A 23,662-nucleotide genomic window follows, 5' to 3' on the forward strand; every position below is an offset into this window, starting at 1 on the left:
TGGGTGCAATTCCTTGTCTGTATTTGTGAAGTCTGTTGTGAGCGTCTGTAATCATTACCTGGATCATCCTGAATCCGTTCTGCCTGGCTGTGTCCCTGGCTTGTGAGTTGTTGACTGGTGGTCTGTATCTGACACATGGTGGATGGATTCGATTCTTTCGGCATTCATGCAGGAACCGGAGTTGTTCGTATGTGGTGCTTAGGCGGTTGGCACAGGATTCCCATTTCCTGGCTTCTCTTAGCGTCTCTCACTCGTAGGTGTTCAAAGTTTGTGAGAAGATTTGTAGCTCGGGTGCTCATTGCTGCGGTTCTGTTCGCCGAGCTGGGAATTGGTGTTGCAGATGTTTCATCCTCAGGTGACATCCTCAGTGCTTGGGAGCCTCCCCTGTGAAGCGCTTCTGTGATGTTTCCTCTGGCATTTAACCCAAACTCTGGGTCAGATATGTGGATGACACCTTTGTAATCATTAAAAGCAGAAATAGAGAACACACACCAGATCATCAACGCCACACTCACAGGAATCCGATTCACTAGAGAGGAAGAAAAGGACAACCAACTCCCATTCCTAGACGTGATGGTACAGAGAACACCGAAAGGAGAATTCACCACAAAGGTATACAGGAAAGCCACACACACAGACCAAGTCCTGAACTACGAAAGCAACCACCTCAACACACACAAAAGAAGTTGCATCAAGACACTGTTCAAAAGGACCACAACACACTGCAGTACACCAGAACTGCAAAAAGAGGTAGAAGAACACCTATACAATGTATTCGCCAAAAACAGATACCCCTGCAATTTCATCAACAGATGCCTAAGAGAAAGACAACGGAACGAGGACATGCCACAACCTAAAGGACTAGCCACACTACCATACATCAGGAGCATTTCCGAACTGACAGCCAGACTACTGCGACCACTGGACTCATAACAGCACACAAACCAACAGCCACTCTCAGACAACAACTCACCAGAACGAAGGACCCGATACCCAGCATGAGCAAAACCAATGTAGTGTACAAAATCCCATGCAAGGACTGCACAAAACACTACATAGGACAAACAGGAAGACAGCTAACGATCCACATCCATGAACACCAACTAGCCACGAAACGACATGACCAGCTATCCTTAGTAGCCACAAACTCCAATGTCCCAGTCAAACTCATGTTGCTTGTCAACACTACTATTATAGGACAAGCCAAACAGAGAACAGTCTGGGAGTTCCTAGAGGCATGGCATTCATCCACAGATTCAATCAATAAGCATTTCAACCTGGACCCAATATACCGGCCACTACAGCGGACAGCTGGAACTGACAACCGGAAGCGGCAGAGACAAACCACTGTAAGTGCCGGAGGAAACATCACAGAAGCGCTTCACAGGAGGCTCCCAAGCACTGAGGATGTCACCTAGACAGGGGACAAAACGTCTGCAACACACATTCCCAGCTCGGCGAACAGAACCACAACAATGGTAAAATGTATAATAATTTTTTATCATTAGAATTGTGTCAAAAAGCCTGGAAATTCCTATGCAACAGCACGTCTTATATTGCATTGGTACAAAAAAGAGACCTTGGAGTGCAGGTTCTTGAAAGTGGAGTCGCAGGTGGATAGGATAGTGAAGAAGGCGTTTGGTATGCTTTCCTTTATTGGTCAGAGTATTGAGTACAGGAGTTGGGGAGGTCATGTTGCGGCTGTACAGGACATTGGTTAGGCCACTGTTGGAATATTGTGTGCAATTCTGGTCTCCTTCCTATCAGAAAGATGTTGTGAAACTTGAAAGGATTCAGAAAAGATTTCCAAGGATGTTGCCAGGGTTGGAGGATTTGAGCTATAGGGAGAGGCTGAACAGGCTGGAGCTGTTTTCCCTGGAGCATCGGAGGCTGAGGGGTGACCTTATAGAGGTTTACAAAATTATGAGGAGCATGGATAAGATAAATAGACAAAGTCTTTTCCCTGGGGTGGGGGAGTCCAGAACTAGAGGGCATAGGTTTAGGGTGAGAGTGGTAAGATATAAAAGAGATCTAAGGGGCAACTGTTTCACACAGAGGGTGGTACGTGTATGGAATGAGCTGCCAGAGTAAGTTGTGGAGGCTGGTACAATTGCAACATTTAAAAGGCATTTGGATGGGTGTATGAATAGAAATGGTTTGGAGGAATATGGGCTGGGTGCCGGCAGGTGGGACTAGATTGGATTGGCATATCTGGTCGGTATGGACGGGTTAGACCGAAGGGTCTGTTTCCATGCTGTGCTTCTCTATGACTCAATGACAACAAAAACCCATCATCAACATATTCTCAGGAGCATGGAAGGATGAACAATAAATACCAGCCTTGCCAAATACCCTTCCCCCAGGAATGAATAAAACTATGTCAATAGTAAGTCATTGCGAGCACCAGGCAAGTGTCAAATAAGGGCATCTTGTTGTTAACCCAGTAAAATATAAACAGGAATGCAAACTTACAAAACTGATTGCAGAAGTGAGGAACTATACACAGCATCTCAAATACAAATTACGCTTTGCTAAGACTTTTTTTGCTGTCGTGTGAAAAGACTCTCCAGTCAAAGTTCATGTCTTGTTTAAAACAAAGTACAGGGCATCTCGTTAGGTGGTGCAAAAAGGCATCTGGGAGTGCACCTTGCTTAAGATGCCAGTATCTGCTTATCTTGAGCCCAGAATAGGACTCTCAGATCACACAGGAAGATGTTGCACCAACTAACCCATTGGAAGTTTTGGGCATTACGAAATCAATGGTTACTCAGACAACAGATGAAGTTCAGAATGCAGCTTTTCCAGTCACCCACAGCCTGAGCAGTTTCATTCAAAAAAAACTTCAATAGCATTGCTTGGAACCTTGGACAGTTAGTGGTAGGTTGGGATATAAAGGTAGGCAGGGATATGTGTTGGTTATTTTGTCTTTGCCCCACTTGTTGCGTAAAGAGCTATCTGCACCTTTTTCTCTGATAATAGAGACTTCATCTTAGTCCGAAAAGAGGTAGTAAATGGTATTTGGTATTGCGAGAGCCTGTAGTCAATACAACTCTTGTAATCAAGGAGGAAGGCAGGTTGAAAACAGGAAAACCAAGGCCAGTTAACTGTCATGAGAAGGTGTCAGAATTGATCATGATGGAAGCTGTAGCTGGGCACATCGAAACAGGAAGACTACTCCAGAAGAGTTGGCAGGGTGTTATGAGAAGGAAATCATGCTTAACCAGTTATTTGAGTTCATTGAAGTTTGAGTGTATCAGTGAAAGTTTGGCAGTTGCAGTAGAATATGTGGAAGTTGTTCACTTTGGCAGGAAGATTAAAAAGAAAACATTACTTAAATGGAAAGTCACCACACAAGTCTGCAGAGGGACCTGGGTGTTCTTGTGTCTGAGTCACAGAAAGGCAGTATTGAGGTACAACATGAAATTAAGAAGACTCATGCAACTTGATACCTGAGAAGAGGAATTCAACGTGAAAGTAACAACATCATTCTTCAGTTATACAGGGTATTTGTGAGACCACATTTTGAATACTGCATGCAGTTTTAGTTTCTTATTTAAGGAATGATGTAACTGTTGGAGGCAGTTCAGGAGAGTTTTACCAGATTGATACTTGGAACGTGTGGGTTGTCTTGGGAGGAGAGGTCAGACAGACTGGGCTTATTTCCACTGGTGTTTGGAAGAGTGGAGGATGATTTAATGACAAGTACCAAATCTTGAATGGTCTAGACAAGGTGACCATGGAAAGGACATTTCCCCTTGTGGCTGAGTCCAGAACTAGGGGACACTGTTTAAAAATTATGGGCTGTCTTTTTAGGACATAGGAGATGAGGAGAATTTTTTTTTCTCTTGGAAAGCTCTGTGACTTTGGATCACAGAAAATGATGGAAGTGGGATCATTTTTGAGACAGCAGTAGTTTGATTCTTTTTAAGCAGGGGATTCAAGGGCTATTGAGATAGATGGGAATGTGAATTTCAAAATGCGAACACATCTACCACGATCTTATTAAATGATCTGGAGGGCTTATATCTTCTCCTAGTTCTATGTACTGAGCATGTACAAAATTAACGTTATCATGAAGATGTCAAATTACACTGGGACCGGGATCTGACTGTATAGGGTTCCAGGGATGTCCTCCCTTATCTCTCCTGTACGTAGAGTTAGTATCTAATAAAGGTTTTTACTGTTCACTAGCAACTATGTGAACATCATTCCATTAACACACTAGATCTGACGTTATCACATGGTGAGATGTCTCAGAGAGCCACTGACAGTCTCAGGGAAGCCTATAAAGAGGACCCCAAAGGCAGTATGTCTCAGTGTATGGAGGACAATGCCATGTCAGTAATCAGATCACAGAAGAGGGGGAAAATCTGGAAGAGAAGCCCAGCAGCAACAGGGAACTTTCAGGCTAACCTGGCCACCAAGCCAATTTGGTGCCATTAATGCCGACTGCACCATGGGAGACATGGACTTTGACTCAGATGGGCAATGAATTCTGCCCTAGCCTACCGTGGAACAATCTGGAATGCACAGGTCAGATAGGCCAAACAAGGGCAGAATCGCTCTCGAGGAAGCAGAACAGGAAGTGCAGTGCAGCAGCAACAGGGAGGCATAGGGTAAAAGTGCCCAGCCCCTGTTTTGAAAGCTCCTCACACTGATGCCCACCACCAAGAGGGAGAAGGACCTGTCCAATCAGCCAAAACTCATGATAGCAGGGAAAGAGGTGATTTCTCAAAATGTAGATTGCTTACAAACGTCACCATTAAAACAAAACGACAGCCACTTTAATATCAGCTCTGTACAGCCATGTATTTTTCCTGGGGAATTCACAGACAAGAGCAATCAATACTGAAGTGCTAACATTGAAGCCAATGGACATCTCATGTACTTTAAGTTGGTGCATGAGTTGGAGTCATTGTTCTGGTGCTGGTTCAATTAACTGTGAAAAATTACCCTGCACCCAGAATTTCAGATTTCCAGGCCCAGAAGTAATTGAACTTGCAGTCGAAAGTGAGTTTTTTGCAATGTTTAAAACAGAAGGGAAAAGAAATTTTAGAAACACTGCATATTATCCAAAGTGAGCCAGTTAACTGGTAAGAAGGATTGGGCCTCAACCTCATCCATAAAATCAGGAATAAGCAAAATAATTTAAATAACACTTTCCAAAACTCTATCGAAGCCTGGGGAAACTAAAGACTGTTACCGCATCATGCTGAAGACAAATGCAAACCCATCTGCTTGTTGATACCTCGGAGGTTCACACACTCATTTCCAAAATGGGTACAACAAGATATTGAGGTGACGCTTCAGCAGGCGATTATTTCCGGTATGTTCCGATGGACCATGCAGAGCTCTGCTATGGTGCAGTTTAAAAAATAACTAAATTGATCTGCCTGAGTTTATATAGAACCTGTAAAAGGCATAACCTTCACCAAATCGGACTCAAAGAATGGCTTCTTGGAACGTCCCCTAGAAGAGGAGTTTGAAGTTGATAACTTGCTAACTACTCAATAAAAAAAAGCACCCATTGGATGCCATATGCTAGACTCCTGGGCTCTGACCCGCTCTATTCATGAACAATGATGCATTTGTAATTCTGAACAGTCATCGCAGATTGGCATTGTTAATGTTTTGTGTAGGCGAATTATTACATAACAAATTGGTGGCCAGGGCATGATGGGAAGCTATCTAATCATTGGCATACCTACCCATCAAAAGCAATTTAACACTTCTGAAACACTTACGAGTATGATTAAATGGTGAAACAATGGAAAGATTTGCTGTTCCACTGAATACTGCATAATAATTATGGCACAATGATCCCAATATAAACAATGGCAATGGACTTTTGTGATGCAGTGGTAGTGTTCCTATCTCTGGGTCAGGAAACCTGGGTTCAAGTCCCACCTACTCCATATGTGTATCATAACGCATTTGAAAAGATTGATTAAAAATATTTAAACAGTGGTATGTAAACGAGCGGAACATAAAGTTAATTAGCCTTTATGGAACATGACGAAGTAGAAGAACATTCAACTCAGTAAATGTATGCTCATTCTTTGAAAGGGGTATCCAATTATTTGGACCTCTTTGTTTTATTTCTCCCATAACTCTTGTATTAAGTTAAAAATAAATTTAACTACAGCCGCTGCTTTCAGACTGTTAATCTTAGACAGCGACAGATCTGGTGGCTGTACAACCCTGCAATTGGTACCAGTGTCTCTGATTTCCTCTGTACTCAACAAACAAGAAAATCAGTAGTTCTATGGCATCACTTTAAAACACGTAGCAAATTAATTTTGTTCGTATGCTCCAAAAGGTGTTTTGAACAATAATAGTAATAGGAAAATATGTTAGTGCTGATTAGGAGCTTATCAAGTAGCAATATTAGAATTTCGTTTGAAACCTTAATTAATTGTGATAGCATTCTTAACACCAGCTGAGCCTGATCATTACTTTGAGTGTTTATATGTGTGCATTCCTATACAGTATTGCAATCCTATCCAACAAAGCAGTTAGTGAGCCCATAATGTTTTTTGTAGCAGGCATCTACAAAAAAGGATCACAAGGAAGAGGTGAATGAACCTGCTGTGTTTGCAAATGATTATGGTTCTTGTTGGATCATTGGTGATACAGGAGTGGAATGGGTAGAGGAAGAAAATGAAGCATCACGTTCTATTCAGGATTTATTGCTCTACTGGGTTGTTTAACAGCGTACTGCAGCATTTTAGTTAAATAATGAGCAAGTAGGATTCGTATAAGGGCTCTGCACATATATCAAAAGTATAATCAGAATAGTAGTAGAGGATGACCATTCGATGCTACGATTCACTGCGTTATAACTGGGACTATGTTACAGAAGACATCTTGTGGTTAAGTCGTTGGACATAATTACATGTTGAAGTCTTTCCTAATCTCAAGATCTGGAGTAAAGATTACTTTCACAACTGATCAAAGTGGTGAGGAAATCTATTGTTTTTTGACTCACCGATGTTTTAATGAACATCCAATTCATAATGAATTGTCTATTAATTTTGCAACTACTAAGTATCCACTAACAATAGCAGAAATTGCTGGAGAAACTCACCAGTTCTAGCAGCATCTGTGATGAGAAAACAGCATTTGTGTTGGAAGGTCAGTGAGCCTTCTTCCGAATCTGTTCCAAACTTGATGAATTTCTGCAGCCATTTCGGGTTTTGTTTATTTCAGATCTCCTGTACTTGCAGGTCTTTGCTTTATTTTACATTATTATGGGGCCAGCTGTTGGTAGCAGTCAATAGGTTGTGAATTTGGGTCATACTTTGAGAACTTCTGCTCAATGTCTAACCTGTTCACTTTCTGGAACACCGAGGGAGACTTGCATTTGGGAAGGTGCTGACTTTGGGGTGAGGTGTTAAACTGAAGCCTTGTCTGTCCTCTCAGTTGGATGATAAAGATCTTGAGGCGTTGTGTTATAGTGAAGCAGAAGAGATGTCTACTGTGTCTTGGTCAATATTTAACTCTCAGATAACATTACTGAAACAGATCATCTGGCCAGTTTCACACTGTTGCTTAAAGGACAATACTATATGTCAGTTATTCTGGCAGGCAGGTTTGCTACTGCAGCACTGCTACGTTTAAACTAAATAACGGGTGGGAGGGGACAAACTGGATGTTTAAGAAAGAAATTGAAGAGAAAGTTAGAACAAGGGAAGTCAAGAAAGACAACTGTATGAATGAGGCAGAAAACTCAAAAAGGGATCATGCTGTAAGGTTGAGTGAAATAGGAGTTGATGGGAAGGGTGAGGACAGTAACAAATTAAAAACACTATACATGAATGCACGAAGCATTAGACATAAGATGGAGGCTCTTTTGGAAATTGGCAGATACGATATTGTGGGGATAACTGAGACGTGGCTTCAAGTGGACAGGGCCTGGGAAATGAATATTCAAGGCTACACGTGCTATCGTAAGGATAGACTGACGGGCAGAGGGGGTGGGGTGGCCATGTTGGTAAGGGAGGATATTCAGTCCCTTGCACGGGGGGACCGAGAATCAGGGGATATAGAGTCAGTGTGGATAGAGCTGAGAAATTCTAAGGGTAAAAAAGACCCTCTTGGGAGTTATCTACAGACCCCCAAACAGTAGTCTGGATGTCAGATGTAAGTTGAATCAGGAACTGAAATTGGCCTGTCGCAAAGATGTTACTACAGTTGTTATGGGGGATTTCAACATGCAGGTAGACTGGGAAAATCAGGATGGTATTGGACCTCAAGAAAGAGACTTTGTGGAGTGCCTCCGAGATGGATTCTTAGAACAGCTAGTGCTGAAGCCAACCAGGGAGAAGGCAATTCTGGATCTGGTATTGTGCAACGAACCAGAATTGATCAGGGACCTCGAAGTGAAGGAGCCATTGGGAAGTAGTGACCATAATACAATAAGCTTCAATCTGCAATTTGAGAGGGAGAGGGTACAATTGGAAGTGACAATATTTCTGTTGAATAAAGGGAACTATGGAGCTATGAGGGAGGAGCTGGCCAAAGTTCAATGGTGCAATACCTTAGCAGGGATGACAGTGGAGGAACAATGGCAGATATTTCTGTGTATAATGTAGAAGATGCAGGATCAGTTCATTCCACAAAGGAAGAAAGATTCTAGGAGGAGGCAGGGGTGGCTGTGGCTGATGAGGGAAGTTAATAAACATATAAAGTTAAAAGAGAAAAAGTATAACACAGCAAAGATAAGTGGGAAAACGGAGGACTGGGAAGCTTTTAAAGAACAACAGAGGATTACTAAGAAGGAAATACGAAGAGAAAAAATGAGGTACGAAGGTAAACTGGCCAAAAATATAAAAGAGGATAGTAAAAGCTTTTTTACATATGTGAAAGACAAAAAAATGGTTAAGAGTAAAATTGGGCCCTTGAAGACAGAAACAGGGGAATATATTATGGGGAACAAAGAAATGGCAGAAGAATTGAATTTGTACTTCAGATCTGTGTTCACTGGGGAAGATACAAGCAATCTCCCTGAGGTAACAGTGGCTGAAGGACCTGAACTTAAGCAAATTTATATTTGCCAGGAATTGGTGTTGGAGAGACTGTTAGGTCTGAAGGTTGATAAGTCCCCAGGGCCTGATGTTCTACATCCCAGGGTACTGAAGGAGGTGGCTTGAGAAACCGTGGATGCATTGGTGATTATTTTCCAGAGTTCGATAGATTCGGGATCCGTTCCTGTGGATTGGAGGGTGGCTAATGTTGTATCACTTTTTAAGAAAGGTGGGAGAGAGAAAGCAGGAAATTATAGACCAGTTAGTCTGACCTCAGTGGTAGGAAAGATGCTGGAATCTATTATAAAGGATGAAATTGCGACACATCTGGATAGTAGTAACAGGATAGGTCAGAGTCAGCATGGATTTATGAAGGGGAAATCATGCTTGACTAATCTTCTGGAATTTTTTGAGGATGTAACTCTGAAGATAGATGAGGGAGATCCAGTAGATGTAGTGTACCTGGACTTTCAGAAAGCTTTTGATAAAGTCCCACATAGGAGGTTAGTGAGCAAAATTAGGGCACATGGTATTGGGGGCAAAGTACTAACTTGGATTGAAAGTTGGTTGGCTGATAGGAAACAAAGAGTAGTGATAAACGGCTCCATTTTGGAATGGTAGTCAGTGACCAGTGGAGTACTGCAGGGATCAGTGCTGGGACCGCAGCTTTTTACAATATATATTAATGATATAGGAAATGGTATTAGTAATAACATTAGCAAATTTGCTGATGATACTAAGCTGAGTGGCAGGGGGAAATGTGAGGAGAATGTTAGGAGATTACAGGGTGACCTGGACAGGTTAGGTGAGTGGTCAGATGCATGGCAGATGCAGTTTAATGTGGATAAATGTATGCTTATCCACTTTGATGGCAAGAACAGGAAGACAGTTTACTACCTAAATGGAATCAATTTAGGTAAAGGGGCAGTACAGAGAGATCTGGGTGTTCTTGTACACCAGTCAATGAAGGTAAGCATGCAGGTACAGCAGGTAGTGAAGAAGGCTAATAGCATGCTGGCTTTCATAACAAGAGGGATTGAGTATAGAAGCAAAGAGGTGCTTCTGCAGCTGTACAGGGCCCTGGTGAGACCACACCTGGAGTATTGTGTGCAGGTCTGGTCTCCAAATTTGAGGAAAGACATTCTGGCTATTGAGGGAGTGCAGCGTAGGTTCATGAGGTCAATGCCTGGAATGGCGGGCCTACCTTACACTGAAAGACTGGAGCGACTGGGCTTGTTTACCCTTGAGTTTAGAAGACTGAAAGGGGATCTGATTGAAACATATAAGATTATTAAAGGATTGGACACTCTGGAGGCAGGAAATATGCTTCCGCTGATGGGGGAGTGCCGAACCAGAGGACACAGCTTAAAAATACAGGGTAGACGATTTCGGACAGGGTGGTGGCTGTGTGGAATGCTCTGCCCCAGAGGGCAGTGGAGGCCCAGTCTCTGGATTTGTTTAAGAAAGAGTTGGATAGAGCTCTCAAGGATAGTGGAATCAAGGGTTATGGACATAAGGCAGGAACAGGATACTAACTAAGGATGATCAGCCATTATCATATTGAATGGTGGTGCAGGCTAAAGGGGCATAATGGCCTACTCCTGCACCTATTGTCTATTGTCTACCCGAATTCATGTTCAGGACAATAAAAATTATAATAGTTGATTCTACCTTGTAACAATGATTACTGTTAAGTACATCATTGGTTCTACGATACTTTGGAGCTTCTAAATCTCTTGGAAAATACTATGACCCTCCCTAAAGAACATTAGAGATCATTCTTGACAATTGATGATGGTTCCATGGTCATCAATTGTTTGATTCTTAATTCCATATTTTCATTAAATTCTGGTCTACTTTGGCAAGGTTTGGACCCAGGTCCCCGGAACACTACCTGGGTCTCTGGATTAATAGTTGAGAGTGTGAAGCAGGTAAATTGGTGTTTCGGGCTGGAATTCCTGATGAAGGGCTCCAGTCCGAAACGTCGATTCTCCTGCTCCTCAGATGCTGCCTGACCTGCTGTGCTTTTCCAGCAACACACTCTCAACTCTGATCTCCAGCATCTGCAGGCCTCACTGTCCTCTCTAGATTAATATTCTGGTGATAATGCCTCAAGGCTATTGCCTCCTTGAATATATATAAAATAAATTTTTCTTTGTTGTGTAGAGTCATAGAGCATGGAAACAGACCCTTCGGTGCAAAGTCTCACCTGCATGCTCCTGGCCCATGTCCCTCTAAACCTTTCCTTTTCTTGAAATCACCCATCACAGGGAAAAGGCACCTCCCATCTCTAAACCTCATGACTGTACAAGCATCTATAATATGACCACTCAAACCTCCTATGCTCCAGAAAAGAATGTTCTAGCCTATCCAGCCTTATCTTTATAATTAAAAACTTTCATACCCAGTATTATTTTGGTAAATCTCTTCTGAACCTTGTCTAGCTCAATAATAACAACCCCAACTGGAGGTAGTACTCCAGAAGAGGCCCCATCTATGTCCTGTACGACCGCAACATAACGTCCCAACTCCGATACTCAAAGGTTTGAGTAATGAAGACAGGCATGCTAAATGCCCTTTTAACTATTCTGTCTATACGTGTCGCAAACTTCAAAGAATAATGTATCCTGAACCCCTCGGTCCCTATGTTCGACAACACTACCCAAGGCTCTACCATTAATTGTGTAAGTCCTGCCCCTGTTTGTTGTACCACAATGCAATACCTCACATTTATCAAAGTTAATACTTATACTGTCAACTGATGTTCCCTCTGGATTTAAAGATAAACTCCCTTTTGCTCATTTTTACTGTGAAGAAATCAAAACCACTGTTCATAAGTTTCAGAACTGTACAAACATTTAATTAAAACTGTCCATGCCGCTGATAAGTTAAAGCATGGCTTAAGTTCAATTTACTTTTTATTTGAAGCCTAACTTCAAGAATGGGGATGAATAAGCTGATATAGTAAGAGAGAACAATGAGTGCACTGCTCTGTGGCCTGAAGAGGACTCCTATATCTGAACACTAATCTTGGTTTCCACATCTCTGTGTCCATTCCCCTCTCCCATCCTCTTTGGTGAGGGAATTGCCTTGTGTTTAAAACCAACAATAAAATTGATGATAGCTGCTACAAGTCCTTTACTTTAACATTGAGCATCTTCATCATTATCTTGTATAAGTGAATGGACTAGTTGAAGTCTTCATTCATTCAAATCAAATGTATCCAATCCAGTCATACAGCTGTCCCCGAAGCAGAGCCGCACGCCTCTTATCATTATCACCATCTAAAGGGTCACTGATGCTCAGGCGTACCTCCAGCTCAGAGTCAGCTGCTGTCCAGCTCATGTGATCTTTGTGCGTGTTACTCTAATTCAGATCGTAGAATGGCAATTGCTATCAAGTTACCAAATTGACACACATGCCAGGAATTTTCCATTGGATTTATTTGGCAGCTGGCTGTCAACCAGACTATAAACTTGTTAAACTTGCTGTGAACTGCAGTGTGGATTTGTCCCTCCTTTAGGGAAAGGAGCATCAATGGAAAATCCCCAGAAATCATCAGGCTCAATATAGCCATTGGCGGGGTGAATAACGTATGTAACCAGAACGATGTTGATCTACATCCTGCATCATCGCAGCGTTCCACTGTTAATAACTAGTGCCTCCATTAATGTAGGGGAGGAAAGAAACATTAGGTAGTTGAACAAAAGATGGTCTCATTCAATAGATTTTCCCTCAGCTCAGAATGATCTAGGCCCTGAGAAAGTTGGGGAAATTGTGTGAGATGGCCAGCAAGGGGATTCTGAATCTCTCGTGAGCGCAAAGAACCATTTCCCAAAGTGGTGTTGAACAGTGAGGTGAGATTCTCATAGTGAGTGGTGAGGTGCCAATTTACATGCATTAGCATACATCTAGGTCTCACTATTACCCATTAAAATCTCATTAATAAATCAGTTCCCAATCCCCAAACAGCCGGATAGAAACCAGACAATTCCTGACATGAGAGTCAGGGCAGTTCCCTGATGATTCCAGCTCATCACTTCACAATCCACATCTTCAACTTGGACATGTAGCACCAACATCTGAGGCCATTCTCCATGGGCAGCCACCTCCTGCAATCCCCGATCCACTGACCTTGGTATCTCACCTGCCTCACAGTATCATCATGGCTGATCTTCGTTCCACAATCCAGCTTACTGATTGGACCAAGTTGCACCTCAGGGCTAAAAGGTAAAAACAATGACTGCAGATGCTGGAAACCAGATTCTGGATTAGTGGTGCTGGAAGAGCACAGCAGTTCAGGCAGCATCCAAGTTGCATCTCAGGGCTGCCTGCTTGCTCTTATAGAGCTCAGTCACTTAATGCCTTTTTCAATGCTCACTGCATACTTGCCTGTTGGCATCTCTCCCCTCAGCCACACCTTAATGGCTACAGTACCTCTGCCTTCCAATGCTACTTTATGCAGTCATTCAGTCATGAAGCTTGTCATGGTTGTCAGTGGTCATCAGTCAAGGGGGTAGGCATATTGCTGTATGGCACCATGCTATGTCAGGCTCACAGAAAATCATGTGCCAAACACACTACTTGTGCAACATCCCCAAATGACTGTCCATCTCAAAGTCTAAGGGTTGTAATCCTCAGTCAAGTCAAGAGCATCATCCAAGCATAGTCCAGGAGCTTAAACACGGTCAGTCATCCACTCGGGATGTGCACATTTAGGAGCCCATTTCACGACAGTCAAGGGAATGGAAAATGGTCAGTCCTGGTGGGGGGGTCAGCAGAATGGGGCTGTTATCTGGGAAACTACTATGTTTGGGAACTCAATGTTGGGGATTAGAGGCAGAGACCCAGGAGGCAGATGGGAGAGAGAGATGGTGAAGGGGCGATCTTCAATATGCAATGGAAGTGCATGAGAGGGCATAAAATACTGCAGGATGTGGAGTTATCAGTCGTTACCACCACCAAGGTCTCGATGATGCAGGATGGTGAACATGACCACATTGTAGAGACAGGACTCAGGAAGAAAAGATAAGAGGCATGGACTTAATTCCAGGCAATGTTTGGCAGCATGTGGAGGGTCAATAGTGATGGGCTATCTAAGGACTGCCAGGAAGAAAGGGACATGGTGAGTCAGGGGCACTCATGCTTACCAGGCTGAGCCTGAGATTCAATGCCAAGTGCAGCTTGTGTTGCCTGCCATATTGAATCGACTCCTGAATAAGAACTATGAATGGAAAATGGCTGCCACAGCACCTGGAGTGGGTGGAGCCTGTGTTTCTTGCTGTCCCGACATGTGGGCTCCACTCATAAGTGACATGAGGTCCTTCAAGGAACAATTGCAGCAATCAGGCATTTGCACAGTATAAGGCTGAAGATATCTGCAATTATTGCATTGTGTGTGTGAAATGCATGCAATGTCCCACTGTGTGGGATGCAGATGCTAGCCACAAGTAAACTCAGCCATGTCATTGGTCATTACTGATTGAACACAGTCATCTCAGTGAAGCGAGGTAATCACCGGTGACCTTCACAGTGACATTTCACTCAAGCCCAAAGACAATCTAAGATCTCATAGACTGTGCAAGGACACGGAACTGATTCCCACTCACTTTGAACTGCAAGTGGATTCCTTTATGTGCATTTATGCCTTTCATGAGTGCACAGGATCTCAGTATTCATGCAGCTCTTAAATTCTCCTACTTTGTGACATACCTGGTGCTGCATCCATTGGAATAAGGTCCAATATCAGACCATCAAGTAGAGACATTCCATGGCCCTTTTGTCAGTGTTCCAAGTCTTATTGCATAGTGGAATACACTAAACTGTCACTTGTGAATGATGTGAAAGGTGACTACTCACACCGACGTTCTGTTTCTTCTGTTCCTGATAAAAGTTCAGGATAAACCTGACAAATGTTTACAGCTATAGCAGACACCATCGCCACTGTTACAGTGATGTGATGAAAGTGCTGGGACACAGAGGAGGAACCAGATGCACCAACAATCCCAGTGGCAGCAGCAACCTCTCGCAGCTGTCAGGTTGCAGCCAGGGATCCCCTCAGAAGGTACCGGAAGGCCAAAAGCTTTCGGTCTCAATGACATTTCCTCCAGTTGATTGAGGTAGTGTCAATCTGAAGAATGCCCTGGGAAACCGTCAGAGAACCATGCCACGTGTTGGAGAGGTACCTACAACATGAAGAAGTGGGTGGCCTTCCTATCCTGCTGCCTGTCAGGATAACAGCCACAATGAACCTTTATGAAACTGATTCATTCAAAACAGCCTGTGAGTGATCTCTCAACCTTTGGCCCACAAGTGCCGAAAAGCTGCTAACAGCAATGTGCGCCACATCCCATGACTTCATTTCTTTGCCCTGTGATGAGGTCAGTGCTGCAGCCCAGACAACAGGCTTTGCTAATACTGTAGACTTCCTCCAAATGCAGGGCATGATAGGCACACCACATTGAGAAGGCCACACCATAATGCAACCGAGTTCATCAATAGAAAAGGCTTCTATTCCAGCGGGGAACAAGTGAGCTGTGGTCATCAGTATCACAGCTTAGAGGAGTGTGCCCAGTACCCTGGGAGCTGCCATGATGCCCAGATCCTTGAGAGCTCTCAGATTCATGCTACATGGAAGATGTCAGAGCCTTAGCAAGGCTTGTTACTAGGGCACAATGTCTACCCTCTGCTACCATGCCTGATGGCTCCATTGCATTCACTTCTGGCCAAGGCTTGGTATAGTTACATTGCAGCTCATTCTTCCTCCAGGGTCAAATGGAGCCAACAGTAAGTGTCCGCGATGGACCTGGAAGGGCAGGATAGTATGGGCTGAATGTGCTGCATTATTCTAGCAGGAACTGCTCTGCACAACGGGAGCAGACAGAAAGGGGATGTGATGGAAGCTAAAGACCTGGTGGAATGGGAAAAAACTCCCCCGGATGAACTTTAGGCTGTTGAGCAGGAGAAATATCACCTTTTATGTAATAGAACAATGCAGTGTCTGATGCAACAAACCAGACAGGACTTACCTGATACGTGGCTCCAGTAAATGGTGCTTGAAAGGCAAGCAACCCTTTCTGTCATGTGAGACAAATTCTGATCGAGTCCATTTGTTTATTTGTTGATTTTTACAGTTGCTGAATGAAAGTCAGTGCCTTCAAGTGTTTGAAGAGTTTCCAGTATTGTGTTGGCCCCGTATTAAACTGTTGATAAGATGTTGGATATTAATGATGGTAGCATTGACTTAGTTAGATGTGATGTGGGATTAGGGTTAGGGTTAGATTTACAGTCAATTGTAAGATGTGATGTGGTTAAGGACAACTAGGCTATGTGGCTTAGTGCTTAATTTGCAAAACTGTAGAACTATGCAGTTCTATGTTCTATGAAGTGTCAGTCCTGGCACCCATGTGTCCTGTGGAGTGTTAGCTTGTGGTTGCTGTCTAGGACAATTCCACACCGTGAAGGACAATTCCACACTACCAATGCTTAACCTGGTGATTGGCTAAGGTTCAAAGATGTCACTGGAGACCCAAGGATATCCTGGCAGTGATGTGAACTAGCACCGACAGTGAGTGGGAGAGTGGGACAAATGCAGCACCATCGGTGCATTGTACATCGTTAATGGGGTGAGAATGAGATGATAGTAAGAGAAAACTCAGCAGACCCTCTGGAGAGATGCCCTCCATGAAACATGAATAAGTGACACTTAGCTGATTTCTGATATAATTCAGCCTTTAACTTTAATGACTTTAGTCTGTTGCTAAGAATGGGGTGAATTTCTTAACTGGAAGAGAGTGCTTTGGTCAAACTGGACTCCAATTTTGAAATTTATAAGACCAGTCAGACCAGTATGTGTCATTTGCAAGTTTCACTGTTTGCTTTTTATCTTTCTGGAAGGTTTATGTTAGTTCTGATTACAGATTAACATTTTAAAAATCTTAACTCAATTGGAACCCACCCCATTTTGCATTGAGTGGTTACAGGATAAGGACTGGGCAGGCAAGTATTGTCATAAGCTGGCTTGGTACTTGGAATATTTGATGCTGGAAGCCTCTGAGTTCATGTGCTTTGCAATTTTAATACCGAGCTTGTGGCCTTCCCAGGCTTCAGTAGACCTGAAAGCTGAAGAGAATTGAGAAGATCTACCGGAAGGAGATTTACACCATCAGGAGGAAAAGTAGGTATTCATTGCAACCTTGCTCAATTCTGTCATCCAACAGCACCCCGATACAAAGATGACTACAGTTGAAAAGAAGGATTGAAAAACCATTATCCCTCATCAAACATCTCCCAGGAATGGCCCATCCAGGTTGGCCACCATAACTCCTCAGGTGCTGAAGCAGTCCTTGCCTGCTGCAGTAAAACCTGGACAACATTCAGGTTTGGCTGATAAGTGGCTAATGCCAAGACAAATACAGTGCAAGCAAGAAGGAATCTAATCATGTTCACTCGACAGCTTTACTGTCACTGAATCCCTCACTGCTAACATTCTTAAGGTTAACATTGACTTTAAACTGAACTGTTACAGTCATTAAAAAAAGACAACTGTTTATATGTGGCAGGGAACGCTAAGGAGTAACTCCCCCTCTGACTCACCAAAACCTTTCCATCGGAACCTAGGGACGAGTCAAGAGTGTGAAGGAATACCATCCACTTGCTGGAGAGTGCAACTCCAACAACACTAAAGAAGCTTGACCCATCCAGGACAAAATAGTCCATTGGATTTACATCTCTTCCATCACTTTAAGAACTCACAGCCTCACTCCCAGTGTACCTGGGAGCAATGTGTACAATCTACGAGATACACTGTGGTGACTCACCACTACAAGGACTGTAGCAGTTCAAGAAAGCAGCTCATCATTACCTTCCCAGAGCAATTAGGGTTGTCAATGAATAGTTACACTCCATAATGAATAAACAAAACTGATCCAAATGTAAGGTTATTACATTCTTTAAAATGTCTCTGATCACACCTGACAGCTCTACTCAGATAAGCTTTCTATTTGGTTCTTGGAGTACAATAAAGGTTTTTGTTAAAACTTGTACTGTTTATATTTTCCCATGTAAAATTCCTCAGCTTTTACTGGGAGCGCAATGTTTTACCATTGAATTATGTTGTAGATTAGCTGGTTGTGTTCAGATCAGATGGATATTTTGCCTTTTGCCAAAACAGTGTTGTTAAAATGTGAACTGCCCCACCTCAATTGAGTTTCTTTCTTCGCAGGAATTTTATTTTCCATCCTGATATTTCTGTTTGTGATATGGAAGGAACTTGTTGTGGATTTGGAAAGATACATACTGCTGGAGAGGAGGAACAGCTGCATGGATATCCTAGTCCATGTGCAGTACGGATGGTCCTTCATGTTTGCGGCTGCTGGGATTCCTTTGGCCCTGCTTGCTGGTCTGTTATTCTGCCTAACTGGCCACACCATTGAAGCCCATAACAAATAAGAGATGGACACTGGTGACTGGAGCTGCTAGCTCTTCTGTGGTGCTAGACTATGTTCAGTGCGAAAATCAAAGCTAGTCTTCAATGTTCCCAACAGATTTGAAATTATAATAATGTCTATCTTGTTTTGAGATTCATAGAGAGGTGAATTTTCAGAAAATATTTTGTTGTGGTTTGATGACACTTTAGAATATCAAAATTTATTTTGATGGTACTGAGTGTGCTGAGGAGCATCTTCTGGCCTAGACTGCAATTAATCATTTTAGCAAATAAACACTTCACACATTCATCTGGCATATCTTGGTCCATTGTTTTAAATTGGGCATTAACCCCATGAAGTAACCTGACAGAGAAGCATCATTCAATCTAATTCATTGTTCACCCAGTACAATTATCAAAAGGAATTCCTCAGCTTTGATCTGATAGGACAATGTTTTTGTATTAGATTTTATAAAACCAAATGAAAACTGAAATTATGGTTTCAATGATGCTTTTATTCCATGACATTTGACTGAAAATACACACTATTTGGTTATATCAGGTACCACATTTGACTACATTAGATATCTTAATGCTTTTGTCATAATTTTACATTCACTGCACCAAATACACTCTCAATGTTTCCTATCACTATTATTCAGTGATTGGTTGATGTGGAATAAAAGCTTCACAGTAAATGGCAGCTGACTTTGATGTGTTTCTGACCAACTCTTTATCCACATACTCTATAGCTGAGTGTGAAAATGCATCCAGGTATTTAGATCAATGACTGTTAGTGTATTATAATGTGAAAAATTTAATAATTGTGCTTCAAAAGCAGATAATTACTTAATAACAGCTCTTGGAGTGCAAGAAGCGAGCTGATATGATGCTATTGGTATGTTTAAATTTGCTGTTCAGCTTTCCACCATTATATCAGTATTGTAATAGTATGCTAACAAAGATTATCTTTAATGCACCAATGTTTACTGATTGTTTATGTGTAAGAAATATCGCGTTGCTGCAAAAACGCACATTTTGTATCACTTTGGGAGCAAATAATCTTCTACTGCTTTGAAAATGCAAACCTATCATTTTGAGAGCAGAAACAAAGCATCATTCATAAGAAGATTTTAGAGCAAAGGAACTCTGCACCACAACACAAGTAAAATTTCAAAGAGAGAAGAATTAATCCAATTGCAAGACATCCAGTTGAGCAAGATTGAAGGCTACACTAGAAGTTGCATCCTTGGCGTTTATAAACACACAAAAGAAGTAGGTTGGATGAAGGTATCAGTGAAATATTTAACATGGTGTTTAATTTCTCTTTCCTCTTACTTTAAAGCTGAGGTGAACTCCCTCAGTTTATACGAATGCTGCCTGGATGGAGCCTTTTGAGTTTGTAATAGTATTACTCACAGTCATTTCCAGCTGACAAAGGATCTTTCACCAATTCTTGTTCAAAGATTGTGTGAAGATTTTCCATGACACAGTGGGCATCTACAATAGGGGCTGGACCAGCATTTTGACACAGGAAGCCACAGCCAGGTAATTAACAATTTTTGGGATCTTAGAATAACTGGCCATGGAAAGGTACTTAAAGTTATTTGATCATGAAGAAGGACCAGAATTGGAATCAGGAACACACTAATCTTAAAGTGTAGAGAAGGGAATCTTTAAACTTGTCCGTGAGCATTTTGAAGTGGAAAAGGATTTCCTCTGATTGATAAGTGTTATTCTCTTTGGGCATGAGTTTGTGAATTGTAAAGTTTTATTATTTTCTAATGCACCGAAGACTTGCAAGTTCCCCGAATACTGCCAAATGTCTCTTGTGTATGTGGTGCCATTGTGTCTCAGTGTGAAGGTTGTGCGAGTTCAGCGCTGTTTACTACCTTCATTCCTCTTCTTTTACCACAGATACACATTTCAACACAACCCACAGGCAGTCACTCCGTCTCCCTGCAGTAACGTTTGCACCATGAAAAATTAAAATCGCAAGCATCATTGACACATCAATGTCCTTGATCGGAAACGTTGGTTGGGTGTCCTGCAACAGCTGATTAACTAGTACAAAGGGTTCAGCACTATATTTAGAAAAGATGAATTGAGTGGATGAACTGTGGTTTCTACACATCAAAAACTGCAGGTGGCCCAGCAGGTAAATTAAGACATTAATCAAAGTGAGAGTGTTGTCTATGAAGAGGACATAAACTGAGGCACTTTACACAAATTCATGGATCAAAGATTGGAGAACATTGATCCTCCTTTGATCTGACTCACCTGTTAAACCTCAGACTGACTATAATGTGGTTTGATCGGAAGAAAAATTCAAATGTCACGGTGCCTGCTGTATATCACATGAAACGAGCTACAAGGGAACACAGACGGATTACAGTGATGTGTCATCTTCCATCTGAATCAGTCTTTTGGACGAGGTAGTCACTTATAGCTGATCTTAGTTCATACAAAGATTCAGGTCTGATTACAAAGTAGTGTTCTGGTTCCGATGTTAACTCCATTCTGAGTAGGCGCACTGCTGTAGTTTTCCTCTCATGCAAAGCCAGTATCATAGAGTCATAGAGTCATATTGCATAGAAACAGACCCTTCAGTCTTTACAAAATTACTTTCTTGACCCAGGAGGGCATTATCCTTACAAGACATGGGAACGAGATATGGTTATCTATCCCTCAAAGCTTGCATCGCTTCAGAGAACTGCAGCATTAATCCCTGCAATAAAACTGGCAGAGTTCCTCACCCTACCTCCCTTTGCACACTTGTGTACCTCACCAAAGAAAAGATACGTGATCCTTTCTATGTATTAAAGATTTGTTGTTTAGCGCACTTTAGTTGGTGCTGATCTGCAACACCAGATGATGGATCTGGACACCTCCATCCTTGCTTCACAGAAATGAGAGAATTATAGAAGCTCACTGATACAGAGGAGCCTATTTAGCATACCCTGCTGCTGTTGGTTACAGAATATAACCAGCATAATGCTGCCTTCCAGCCCTGGATCACAAGCCCTGCAGCTTACTGCTCTTCAAGGAAACATCAAAGTATTTCTTACATGTTGCGACAGTTAGTACCACTACAACTTGTTCATACAGTGAGTTCCAGGTCCCCTCTATGCCCTGGCTGAGAAAATTATTCCCCATCTGTTCTCTAATGCTTCTGTCAATTATTTTAAATCCATGTCTCTTCCACTACTCTCAGCCCGCATTTGACAATTTAGATGTGATTTAACATGCCAGGATTTTTTGGAAGGAAAATGAGAGAGATGAGGAAACCTATTTTATTCTATGTTTGTACACTTTATGCAACATGTTTCGATGTAACAAATCCCTGGTCTAAAATTTTGCTCTTACTTGTTTAAGGACTATTCTTCCCAATAGTTATCCAATAGTTGGGTCGGCGCACCAGGCCTGTTTTGAATGGGAGAAACCCATTCTATTGAAGGGATTTGACAATGATCACTATGAGGTTAGTCTGTGCATTACAGATTTCCCGTGCACTGGGACAGCAGAACATGACTCATTAATGGTAGATCACTGGGTTCCCAGAATGTGTCAGAATCTTCCTGTGTATTGAACCTTGATCCTCTGGATTTGTCGAAATGTTTTTGCTTTGAGCTTCTATTGCTTTGATAATTGTGATTCACTGGTTTGGAAAGAAACCTTAAACGAAGCGTGAAGAATGCACCATGAAAACTTCAATCATCTTCTTTATACATTTCAGTACTGCCCTTTGATCAATCACAATGTAATCTCAGACAGCAGCTTGGAAAAGGCTGGAGCCAAGAAAACAATTCAAGGCAGGTTTAGTTTTCACTGCCATAGGAAGAGTGATGATATTCCCTGTAAACACTATCCAGATGTGCAGTCAACTCCTATCAGAATGCTTGAAATTGGCATCTTTCTTTTTAACATGAAACTCCTCAGACCTATTGCCCCTGAGGCAGCTCCTACTATAGTAATCTCATACCATCATCCACCATGACCATTCTCACCTCTCCTTCTCTCCTTGTAGCCTCACATCCTCATCTTCTGCCTCAAGATATCAGTAGCCTAGCAGCGATTTGAATGAAGGAAACATTATAAAGTGGCAAATTGGCTGGAGTCTGCCACTGATGGCAACCTTTGCTCATGTCTTAAGCTTATTAAGACAGGATGGATTCCAAAATAATGGGTTAAGAGCCAGTTCTCTTCAGTCCTGAAGAATGATCCCAAAACCTACCTTCCCAGGCCCCTGGCAACGGTTGCCCTTCTCACTGCTCCCACTTTTCCTTATTCGTTGCACATGAGTCTGACAGATGGATTGTGACCCTTGTCTTTAAGTGAGTTGAGTGGACAGTGTCGGGCAAGATATGCCCTGACTCCTGACTTGTTCCGAATGGTGATGATCCTACCTGCTGGACAGGCCACTGCAGAGCCAGACGACCACTCTGCAGACTACAAAGGCATGTGCACCCTGACTGAGACCACCGTGACCTGATGGCTTCCTTTGGGCAATCCCCTGGAGTGGTATTGAAAGCTGCCCTTGACAAACTGTGCTAGGAGCCCCCGACTGACAGCCTGCTCCATGGACATCAAACAGGATGACTTCACGAAGTCTTTGAGAAATGGTTGCCTGCTTGCTGCACAGGCTGTGTGCTTACTGTCACGTGGAGAAGGTATGAGATTGACCTAGCACCCTGACATACAACATAATGTACACCCCCATTGACTGAGGACTGCTGAGCAGCAAGGCAAGCTGCCTGGCGGGCTGACTACATTTAAAACTGACAACATAAGGCAAGGCATGGATGATGTGAGCCTACAGGTGGGCGCTCAGTGAATACACTTTAAGAGGGCAAGTGAACAGCCCTGAGATGCAGCCTGGTACAATCTGTGAGCTGGGTTCCTGTCCCCGTGCAGAACATATCCTTGCTGCAGGTTGCGATTCCTATTGACAATGTACCCCGCAGTGCAGGTTCAGAGGCTCCATGAGTCAAAGAGGGTTTGGCAGATGTCGGATGTCAGTGTCTGGGGATGGACGGTGCATGGATTGTGCACTCTGATGGTGCAAGTGATCCTGGCGAACATGGAGGCTGGTGGCAGCCAGTGGCACGTTGACCTTACCAGGTGCCAAGTCTAATTTCCATGTCGTGGTTCCTTGGTGTCTCTCCTTGTCAGGTAAGATAAAAAAGAAGCCGAATAGTACCGAGGCGAC

General features: G+C 42.7%; 1 protein-coding gene across 1 annotated transcript in view; it reads left to right on the forward strand.

The window, feature by feature from the left end:
* LOC140495645 (transmembrane protein 182-like) overlaps positions 1-19,432 on the forward strand; it is a 47,065-nt gene extending 27,633 nt beyond the window's left edge. Inside the window, exon 5 of the mRNA XM_072594640.1 lies at positions 18,250-19,432. Coding sequence (XP_072450741.1) covers positions 18,250-18,476 — 227 coding nt within the window. The 3' untranslated portion in view covers positions 18,477-19,432. The remainder of the gene's footprint in view (positions 1-18,249) is intronic.
* The last annotated feature ends 4,230 nt before the right edge of the window (positions 19,433-23,662 follow it).

The sequence above is a fragment of the Chiloscyllium punctatum genome, chromosome 25 (genome assembly GCF_047496795.1).
Source record: "Chiloscyllium punctatum isolate Juve2018m chromosome 25, sChiPun1.3, whole genome shotgun sequence".
In the NCBI taxonomy this organism is placed as follows: domain Eukaryota; kingdom Metazoa; phylum Chordata; class Chondrichthyes; order Orectolobiformes; family Hemiscylliidae; genus Chiloscyllium; species Chiloscyllium punctatum.